General features: G+C 30.8%; 1 protein-coding gene across 7 annotated transcripts; it reads left to right on the forward strand.

Moving 5' to 3' along the window:
- The first annotated feature begins 5,940 nt into the window (after positions 1 to 5,940).
- LOC120083535 (DNA-directed RNA polymerases II and IV subunit 5A-like) lies at positions 5,941 to 11,329 on the forward strand. Of its 7 annotated transcripts, none has more exons than XM_090315998.1 (6): positions 5,985 to 6,060; positions 6,445 to 6,525; positions 9,154 to 9,364; positions 10,221 to 10,400; positions 10,496 to 10,609; positions 10,922 to 11,329. In XM_090315998.1, exons 3-6 carry the CDS (start codon positions 9,164 to 9,166, stop codon positions 11,045 to 11,047), a joined length of 621 nt encoding a protein of 206 aa, XP_090172124.1. In that variant the 5' UTR covers positions 5,985 to 6,060; positions 6,445 to 6,525; positions 9,154 to 9,163; the 3' UTR covers positions 11,048 to 11,329. The 7 variants fall into 7 exon arrangements, with proteins under 7 accessions (XP_038895259.1, XP_038895258.1, XP_090172124.1 ...); XM_039039328.2 differs by having other exon boundaries at positions 5,990 to 6,047; XM_039039331.2 differs by lacking the exon at positions 6,445 to 6,525 and having other exon boundaries at positions 5,941 to 6,047.
- Positions 11,330 to 11,589: the final 260 nt, after the last annotated feature.

The raw sequence follows: 11,589 nt of genomic DNA on the forward strand, positions 1-11,589 counted from the left end.
ATCAAAACAATCCAATTATGTTCATATATTTTTATAAAGAAATAACAATCAAGATTTGCTATTATAACTGTATATGTTGACGACTTAAACATAATTGGGACTCCTGAAGAGCTTTCAAAGATAATAGAATATCTTAAGAAAGAACTTGAGATGAAAGATCTCGAAAAATTAAAATTTTGGCTTGGCTTGCAAATTGAGCACTTAGCAGATGAGATATTTGTTCATCAGTCAACTTATACAAGAAAAGTTTTGAAAAGATTTTATATAGACAAAACACATCTATTAAACATTCCAATGGAAATTCGTTCACTAGATGTGAGAAAGATATATTTCGATGTCGAGATGATAATGAAAAACTTCTTGGTCTTGAAATACCATATTTTAGTGCAATTGGTACACTTGTGTATCTTGTTAATAATATAAGACTAGATATTAATTTTCAGAAAATTTATTAGCAAGATATAGTTCTTCTCCAAGAAAAAGACATTGGAACTGAATTAAACATATATTCCATTATCTCCGAAGAACAATCGGCATGAGTTTGTTTTATTTAAATAAATCAAAATTTGATCTAGTTAGTTATGCAGTTTCTAAATATTTATCTGATCCACAAAAAGCTAGATCTCAAACAGGTTATCTGTTTACATGTGGAGGAACTGCTATATTATGACGATCGGTGAAATAGACCATAATAGTCATTTCTTCAAATCATGCTGAAATTCTTGCAATGCATGAGGCTAGTCGAGAATGTGTATGGCTAAGATCAATGACTTAGCACATTCACGAAACATTTGGTTTGTCTTCTAGTAAAAATCTTCCAACGATATTATACGAAGCAACACAACATGTATAACCTAAATAAAAGATGATATATTAAATGAGATAGAACAAACCATATTTCAATAAAGTTTTTTTACACTCACGATCTTGAAGAAAATGAGGACTTCACTGTACAAAAAATTTATTCGAATGATAACTCGGTAGACTTATTTACAAAATCATTACCAATCGCAACATTTGAAAAAGTGGTGTACAACAATGGAACACAACGACTTAGAGATTTTTCATGAGGGGGAATAAATATATTGTACTCTTTTAGGAGTATATATTATATGAAATATGTAATTTTTTTCCTTCACTAGGTTTTTTTCCATTAGATTTTTCCTAGTAAGATTTTAATGAGGCATATTTCATATATATAATGGGCATCTAAGGGGGAATATTATAAATATTATGATAATAGATGCCCATTAGATGCTCATGCTTAGTGTCCATTGACCATATGTCATGCCCCCAAAGTATTCATGTGTCTCAATAGTGTCCATGTAATCTACCTCCTAGTTGGCTACTTGCCGAATTGCATATAAATAGTGACATTTGGTGGGTTTTGGAAGATACACCTATATTGGATAAAATCTAAGAAAATTGGAGAATGTGAAAAATTTAGAGAAATTTCTTTTAATATTTACTTATTTTATTATTATATTTATTTTAATATTATATTTTATTGGTATTTATATTCCCGTTGTGCTCCTCAAGTTTACAAAAATATGAATTGAACTATCAATTTAATCCCGTATAATTTGAAAATTATTGTTTTCATGAACAAATAATTAAAAAAAAATGCAAAAAAGTTACAAAACAATATTTCTTTAGTACCTAATAGTAATAACTATTGAAATGAAAATATAGTCTACTTATGAAACTCTTGTAGGCATTATTTGAAGGAATCAAATTCCTGTGGAAGCGTGTGAATGCCGTGCAATTGGATTTGAATTTCGAAATCAACAAAATACATAGCAAAAAACAGAATAAACATTATAATTAAAACATGCTATTGGAGAGGAAGAGGGAAAAAGACGAACCTTACCCTTGAAGACTATTCGATATTTCCTCTCCAAGTCACGAACAAACTCTAACTCTTCTGCAATATTTTTCCCTCTCAAATTTAACGAACTGCAAACACATAGGACATTATCATTTGGGCTTCATTGCTATTCCTGGACAAGAAATAATGTACTCTGGGATCCTTTGTGATTTTGGGAAAGGAAAATGAATTATTTTTTGCTTCAGAGCAAAATTGAAAAATCAAACATGAGAGTGAGGTTTTTTGGTAGCAGTGTTTTTCTTTTATGTAACACTTACAGATCAAATACACGCCTGAGAGAGTATATCATGAAGGGAATAACTCCCCTCACTTCATCAACTGTTGCAAAGGAGTTGAGTTTTTAATTTTAAAAAAAATCTTATTATTTAATTTAATTAAAATTAAATTCAGAATTCAATTTTAATTAAATATAATTAATTAATCTGATTAATCATTTATAAAATTAATTAATTAATCTCATTAATTGATTAATTATAATCTAAATTAAATATCACATATTTAATTAAACATGCATTCAAATCATATTTAAATGTATAACTGTCTCATAACCTTAGTCTTTAATATGAATCTTATTTACATTTCTTTAATATAAATCTTATTTATATTAATTTTAACATATAGTATTTATATGAATCACATTCATATAATAAATATTTGAATCTTATTTAAATATATTACTCTCATATATTATTAGTATTAATTATAAATCACATTTATAATTAACTATATATTATAATATATCAATATACATTATATTAATTTGAATCTCATTCAAATATTTATCTCTCTTATTAATTATAAATCATATTTATAATTAACTATAGTGTATCAGTATATATTATATTAATTCTTTTATACATAATATTAATTATAAATCACATTCAAAATTAACTATGTATTATAATGTATCAATATACATTATACTTTATATTAATCAGATTAATATAAAATTTCTCTTTAAATAATTTGAACATTTCAAATTATAATAAAACCATTTATTCCTTATTTTATCCTTAGTGAACTAGCAAAAGGACTTAATAGACCTACATAAATCAGAAGCTCAAATGATACAAGATTACTTAATTAAAATTTTTAATTAATTAACCAACATTCATTAACTGTAGATCACTTCACTAAAGACCCATAGTTGTACTATTCGCATTGGAGATATATTTCTGTGTCCATGGATATAACCAATCAACAGTAAGTTGACACTTCAAGGATTGCTCATAACAACAGTTGGGTTAAATTACCGTTTTACTTTTGTAGTTACATCTAACTCCTTAAGTACCACCGATCTCTCTAATGACTAATTAATTATAATCTAACTATAAAGTAGACCTTTCTTTGGCCAGTGGGAGGGTGAGGCGTTTCATTGTTTAAGACCCGAAATAAACCCTTAAGAGAGCAATTCATCTTACTTTCCCTCAAGATGGGAAGAAGTGAATTTCATCTTGTGTAGTTGTGTTCTCAACTCCCCATTCGAATAAATCTCCAAATTTGTAGGCTTATTGAGTTAGCGTATCTGATCGCTCTCATCCATACAGATCAAAAGATTGGCCTCATAGACATGAGTTCACAGCTCATTCAGGATTACGGTCAAGTCATTTATGGTCATCTTAGTGAAATGTTAATCTCTTCATGTAACAACATTATAAAGAGAGACTAATCATTTCACGGTTCGGTCTTATATAAACTATTTATATAGGATACTTCCACTTACATGTCTCCACAATAATGATTAGAATCGATTAGTTTGTAACACTTTACAACCATTGTAACAATTAAAATTGGGCTGCATTCATAGTGTCATCAAAATAAGACACCCAACCTTATCCATATTTCACAGACCATTTAGGTTATTACTTAAACATGATCCACTTGTATGTAAACCTGTTTTAGTTATATTAAATAACATCAGATCTTATTTTTTGGATTGAGTTGTACAATTCTAAATGCTAAATAAAAGAACTCATTATTTTATTAAATAAGTAAATTCCGTTTATACAATACAAACCACGAGATTTAGGACATAATCCCCAACAATCTCCCACTTGTGCTAAAGCTAGTGCGGTATACAAAACAGTAAATATAATAATTACAATACAATAATGTACACTAATACAATAAATTAGGACATATACTATACCCAAGATTACTATTTTCATATTTTAAAATACTACTAATAGAATTATATTTTACATGCATCACACATGTTTTGTACTAGTTACACATGAGTAGGATGGACAACAATTTCAATAGGTGTTTTTTTTTTTTTTTTTTTTTGTCCTTCTTTTTACATTTTTTAATATTTTAAAAAATTTATTCTAGATTGTTAATTAAAATTCCCAATTTGACAACTTAAAAAATCAACTTTTACTTTTAAACATACTAAGTTGCATCTCCTTGTACCACAAATTTCATTTTGATATTATTAAAGTGCAATTTAGATAAGTGGTAAGTTTTTCATTTGAATAATGGTTGAAAAATCAAATTGTTGGACAAATTTCGATGTTGGAAAAAGATCTCTTCCAAATGAATAATTCTTTAAATGGAAGTTTATTGTAAGACACATTGAAAAATGTATCTTCAAAGAAAATGTATTATCTTTCTCTTTTCTAGATTTGTTCTATGTATCTAGAATCATAAGATTTTTTTCAAATGATTTAACAGTGACAAAACATATTATCAAATAAGTTATTTCATTTTTTCCTTTATTTTTTATAATTATTTTGTACATCTCTCTTTTATTATTACGATTCTTTTAAGGAGATTTAAGAGTGATACACACTTTTTGTGAATGGCTTCTCTAGAAAAAAAAATTATAAAAACAAACAAATATTTCTTTATTTTTGCTCAAATGACTGAATGTAAAGATTTTTTTTTTTTTTTTTTATTGAATTTTCAATAAATGTTCAAATATTTGAAAATAAGTATATGTATCTAAACAACTTTAGAAGTTGAAACAACCATACGTGTTTTTCTTTAATCACTATATATATTTTGTAAGATTTGAGTGAACAACTTATAATCAAACCATTTTTGTTTTTAGTACTATGTTTAATTAGAAGAAACAAGATTTTGTTTCATTCTTTTAATTTTAAGTATGTATAATATACCTTTTTTAATACTTTATTATGCTGCCCCTTATAAATTTTAATATATGTTTTATTTCATTCATTTTAATTATATCTTTATATTTTTTTTGTATTTTTATATCTCTTTCATTATTTTAAAATTTAAGGTCAAGTATATTCATAATTTTAAACAAATACATATAGTTTTAGGACTTTTTTTTATTATTAAAATTATGTCAAATGCATATTGTTCCAGCTAAATGATATATATATATATATATGTATGTATGTATATATATATATTTATTCATTCATTTAAAATTCAAATTCTACCATGAAAATTTACATTTCTAACAAAATTTAACGTGCATCACACAGTCTTTTAACTAGTATGTAATACATATCATTTGACTTTATTTGTTGAAAATGTATATTGAATTACAACTAATTAGATTTTAATTAAATTTAATTAGTCTTATTATCTAGGAATTTAAGTTTTTTGTAAAGCCTTTTTTTTTTATTTATTTTAAAGAAATTATTTGATTAGTTACCAATAATTGATTTAATAATTCAATAGGAAAAAGTTGATTTAATGATTTAACGTGAAATTACCAAGTATTTGATCAAAATAGAAAATCAAAAGTTTCTTCTAATTTGATAAGTAAAGTTTCTTCTAGTTCATAGTAAGTAGTATAGATATGATTGTTCATATTTTTAAGTAAAAAAAGTTGAATTCTTAATCAAATTCGAAAAAAAGTTCTTAAAAATTAGTTTTTTTTAGTTTTAAAAAAATTGATTTTTGAAAATATTGATAGAAAATAGATAATAAAACCAGAATTTTAGAGTTGGAATAACTGTTTATTAGGGGTCTAAAAAACCAAACTAAACTGGAAGTCCAAACCGAATCGATCTGGTTTATTCAGTTTTCTCGTAATATGACCAAAATCAAATCGAACCGAACGGTTCATTGGGTCAACCGATCCAGTAATAATTAGCTTAGGGTTCCATTCAGCATTCTCACAGTCGTTCAGCCGTTCACATTCTCCGTCGTTTAACGCTGCTGCTGTCGCCGTCCGCCGCTGGTCGTAGTCTCTAGTATTCTTTTCCTCTTTTATCTCTCTCTTTTATATTCCTCAACTTGATTTTCCTTTCTATAAACCCTCAATCCTTTCCATACCCAGTTCTTTGTTTTGGGATTATAGGGTTTTTTTTTTTTTTTTTTTTTTTTTGTTATTTTTAGATATCATTTGTTCAGCCCCTTTTAGATCTTATCCTCATTATTGTATTTCATATGGGTTTCCTGTTTGTTCTTGTTGGTTTTGATTTGTAAATACGTGTTGGGTTCCTCTTCTTTTGTTGATTTGGATGCGTGTGGGTTTTTTGTTCGGGTGGTTTTTCTTGGCTGGGTTTGGGTTTAATTCACAGTGACTTTTCTCAAAAGAAGAAAAAAGTGTTTATAAAGTTATTTTTCAAAAGCAGAGTGATTTTAAGGGTGCCACAACGTGGGGAAGACGTAAACGGAAATACTTGGTTCTGAAACGAAGATTTCTTTCTTACGAGGTATCAATTTAACGAGAATCTCCTTCTTAATCAGGTTCTTTCGATACTTTTTCCTCATAGAAACCAGTATCACTCTCGTTTTTCGGTCTGTGATTTTGTCGATATTTCTTTCATGAGGGTGATTTTTTTTCCTATTGTTGCCTGGATTATGGTTTAGGGTGGATTTCCCCCCTTCTACCAAGAGTGAATCAATACCCTTTGGAATGATTAATATGTAAATCACTAAATCACGAATGTCTGCATTTCTGGAAATTGGTTTGTCTCAACTTGATGTCTATGTTGAATGTCTGGGATTTGATGATTCCCTTTTATTTGGCTTTGATATTGCCATATGGTTTAGGATTAATGGAGTTGAGGAAAATGTTAATATATTTTATCTTTCTTCTTCATGGTTTTTTTTTTTGTACGGATGGCCTCATTTGGGAGGCCCAAATGAAAAAGGGCTGCTTATAGCATGTGATTTTACCCCATCGCCCTTGAGATGCAACCAATACGAATTTACTCGATCTCGATGGCTCGTCACACGTTCCTCGATGGCTCGCCACACGTTCCTTGTTTGTATATCCTTCGACGGCAACACCTTTACACTCGAAACTCCACTATCTCTGCATCAAGTAACATTCTTCTTCTTGTTTGTAGTTTAACTCGACTATTATCAGGTAACATTCTTCTCGTTTTTTGTATTTTGGCATCATTCACTCAAAACTCGACTATCTCGTTATCATGTTCCTTGGGATCATGTTCCTCGATATGCGTTTTCATGTTGCTTGATACTCGACCGACACGATTTTCATTTCTGTTTTCATATCTTGCATGTTTGGCTGGACTTCGAGTTTGTTTCGTTTCAGTTTTCAAATTTTTGTTATTTTGGACCACCTGGAGTTTAGGGTTTGAGTTGGATAATGCATGAAGGTGGAAAATTAAACCAAATGCTCGACAATCGACCATCTAGTCACTTGTAATGTAGCAAGTAAGGGATACCATGTAGCATGTATCGGGTATTGAGAAAGCGAGTATCCTGTATCGTACATCGTGTATCGAATATTGAACAGAATTATTATTTTTCTCTGTTTTTTGTTATTCTATGCAGTATGGCTAGACAATTCAAGATTCCTCCCAATGATTGTTTCCTAGGCCAAGCGACCAGCCTATCCTTTCACATTGGGGTAGCTAACAAGATTGTGAAAGAGAAGCTTACTCCCACTCAGCTTGTCTGACATGGACAATATCTTCAACAGTCCATTGGTCCACTACATTCTATCGAGGGAGGTTGAAGACCATAGGAAGGATTCAATGACTTTCGAGTTGAATGATACTGTTGTAACATTCACCAAAGAAGACTTCCTATTGGTGACGGGATTGTGGCGGTCACCCAATCCAATAGTTGTGAGGAGGGCTGAAGGAACTGAATCTCTACCTAATAGGTACTTGGGGAATGACTTCGCAGGGGACATCCATATTGGTACCTTAGAGACAATGTACAAGGAGATGGAGTTTGATAATGATATGGATGCTGTGAAGATGACATTGGTCTACTACACTGAATTGGCCCTCGTCTTCTCCCTTCCCATCATAGCCAATTCATAGCCAATTCAGTGTAGTAGACCAATGTCATCTTTTCTCAATAGAATGTAGTAGACCAATGGACTGTTGAAGATAATATCCATGTTTACAAATCGACCAAATACAGTCTTCCTGAAGAGTGCAAGCTTAGTGGGAGTAAACTTCTCTTTCACAATCTTGTTAGCCGTTCCAATATGAGAGGATAGGCTGGTTGCTTGGCCTGGGAAATGATCATGGGAAAAAATCTTGAATTGTCTAGCCATACTGCATAAAATAACAAAAAACAGGAAAACATAAGAATTTTGTTCAATACTTGATACACGATGCACGATACAAGATACTCGATTTCTTGATACCTGATACATGCTACATAAGTGACAAGATGGTTGATTGTCAAGCATTCGATTTGATTTTCCACCTTCATGCATTATCCAACTCAAACCCTAAACTCCAGACGGTTCAAAATAACAAAAATTTGAAAATTGAAACGAAACAAACTCGATACAAAAACCGAGAAGAATGTTACCTGATGATAGTCGAGTTAAACTACAAACAAGGCGAAGAATGTTACCTCATGCAGAGATAGTGGAGTTTCGAGTATAGAGGTGTTGTCGTCGAAGGATATACATTCGGATGAATAGAGAGAACAGCCTGAGCTCGTGGGAAGTGGTGAAATAATGGACTTCAACGCCTTCAAACTGGTTTTGAATTCAAAATAATCGAGCATTGAGTATGACGTTGATATGATCGAGTATACATTTGTCGATTGCAGCCATATCGAGTGACCATGAAGTTGGGTATCGAGTGACCGTGCATCGAGGAATGTGTGACCAGCCATCAAGGATCGAGTAAATTCGTATTGTCAGAATGTCAATTTCCATTACTTTCTCTACAGGAGGCCATTTTTCATTTGGACCTCTCAAATGAGACCACCCCTACAAAAAACCCTTCGTTTTTTTCCCCTTTTACCCCTGTTTTTGGTCTGGGAATTGGGTTTTATACTCTTCTATGTGCATCTTGTTGAGAATAATGATTGAGTTGTGAATTTCTTGAAAACGTTTTTAGGCTGAAAGAGATGGTGTTGTCAGAGGAAGAGATCACCAAATTATTTAGAGTCCGAAAAACTGTGTTGCAGATGTTGAAAGATAGAGGCTACTTTGTTGGAGACTCTGAGCTTGCTATGTCAAGAGAACAATTTAAGTATAAGTTTGGTGAGAGCATGAAAAGAGAAGATCTTGTTATCAATAAATCCAAGAGAAATAATAGCTCTGAGCAGGTATATTCTCATGCTATAGAATGATAATATCATTTATTTAACCTCCTTTTGATAACTATTTAGGTTCTGTTTGGTAGTCATTTTGTTTTTGAAAATCAAGCCTATAGATATTACACCCATCTCCAATTTCTTATCTTTTTTTTACCAATCCTTTAAAAAACTAAATCAAATTTTGAAAACTAAAATAACTAACTTTTAAAAACTTGTTTTCTTTGGAATTTGGCTAAAAATTCAACCATTGTACTTGAGAAAGATACAAATCATTGTAAGAAATGAGGTGGAAATAGGTTTAATTTTAAAAAATTAAAGATAAAAAACGAAATAGTTACCAAACGGGGTCTTAGTTTTCGGCTTTAGTTTCTTAAAATTGTGTTTCCTGTCTCCCAACTTATTTACCATCATTTTCATTTTCTTAAGTAAACATTGATAACTTAGCAACTTCAATAAAAAAAAGTTTTTAAATACTACTTTTCTTTAGTTTTTAAAACTTGGCTTAGATTTTATAAATAACTATATAACAAAACCAATAGGTGGAGGTATTTACAAGCTTAATTTTCATGAATCGAAAACCATATGGTTATAAAATGGCGTCTCAATGACTCATGCAATTAGTTGTGTATTTGAACATGTTTAAACTTTACCTTGAGAAAATGTTGCAGTTAATTTTCTCAGGGAAAGTTTCTATTTGAGCCATTCTCGCGTACTTTGACATTGAAAATACTTAACTAACGATCATTGAGTAGTAATTAATATTGTTTGACAAATATATCCCAAATTTATATAAAGGATGGTTATAGGGATGTACAGGTTATTTGTTATTTGTTCCCCTCCTCTTATTTATGATTCTTTTACACAGATATATATTTTCTTTCCTGAAGAGCCAAAGGTTGGTATTAAGACGGTGCAAACTTATGTCAATCGTATGAAATCAGAGAATGTCTCTAGAGCATTATTGGTTGTCCAACAGAATTTGACCCCCTTTGCTCGTACTAAGGTTGGCGAAATATCTTCTCAATTCCATTTGGAGGTTTTCCAGGTAAAAGCTAAATATCTAAATAGTTTCCAGAGTCTTTTAATGTCGGACAGAATATAAGAATATAGTATTTACCTCTCTTTCACTTTCTGATGCAGGAAGCAGAATTGATGGTCAACATTAAAGATCACGTTCTCATTCCCGAGCACCAGTTGCTGACAAATGAAGAGAAGAAGACGTTGTTGGAGAGGTATACGGTGAAAGAAACACAAGTGAGTTTCATTTTATTTGATCTTATTTTCTTCAAATACACGAATGTTGTGAGAATTTATCTTCCATAAATATGTTGTGATAACCTCGGTAGATTGGCTCGTGGTGAATAATGGCTATGTAAATAAGTTCAAGCTATGATATGATCACCTAGATTTAATATCTTACAAGTTATATTGCCAATCAAATATAGTAGGGTTAGACGATCATTTTGTTAGGATAGTCGAGATGTGTGAAAACTGGCTCTAATACTCTTGGATACGATAGAAATGTCTATCTGTTAGTTCTTAATGTGATTTTGTATTTTGTCTCAGCTACCTCGCATACAAGTTACCGATCCAATTGCTAGATATTATGGGATGAAGCGTGGACAAGTAGTGAAAATCATTCGACCAAGTGAAACTGCAGGAAGATATGTGACTTATAGATATGTTGTTTGAGATCAATCTGATACGAGCGACTGAAGTCATGGTACCTGCCTACTTGGAAGTGTGGAAGTGGTTCGAGTTCTAGGCAATTCTCCTATACGAGCTCAAACTAGAAAATTCTTTTATTTAGAATTTAGATAGAAAATTCATCGATTGTTTCTCTCTATTCTTTCATTTACTCACAAGCATGTATTTTTTTAAAAACAAGAAAGGGAAACAAAAACTTACTGGTCCCATATATTGAGGTTTTTGGTGACAAAGAAAGTCGATGAACTACCTAGTTTATCCACTGAATCTTTTTGGTCGATCTTTCATTGCTAAATTATTTTCTTGGTGCATAGGGCAAATCAGGTCTTATAGAAACCATTAGGTAAATTTGACTTTCCACTGCTCGAGAATAGGACACTGTAGACACAAAGGTTTGTTTTCTTAGGAGAATTTTCGAATGATAGCTTGAAGTGTTGTGCCAAAGGAGGACACAACTTTGGACCAATTCTAACAGAATTTCTTAAGAACTTTTTCACAATAACAATGTTGCCTGATGTATAGGTTTT

This window comes from Benincasa hispida, chromosome 8 (assembly GCF_027475165.1).
Source record: "Benincasa hispida cultivar pf3 chromosome 8, pf3_genome.v1.1, whole genome shotgun sequence".
Lineage (NCBI taxonomy): Eukaryota > Viridiplantae > Streptophyta > Magnoliopsida > Cucurbitales > Cucurbitaceae > Benincasa > Benincasa hispida.

Coding starts and splice junctions, on each gene's coding strand:
- LOC120083535 (XM_039039331.2), top strand. CDS start 9,164: ATGGTGTTGTCAGAGGAAGAGATCACCAAATTATTTAGAGTCCGAAAA. Junction 9,365..10,220: donor GAAATAATAGCTCTGAGCAG/GTATATTCTCAT, acceptor TCTTTTACACAG/ATATATATTTTCTTTCCTGA. Junction 10,610..10,921: donor ATACGGTGAAAGAAACACAA/GTGAGTTTCATT, acceptor ATTTTGTCTCAG/CTACCTCGCATACAAGTTAC.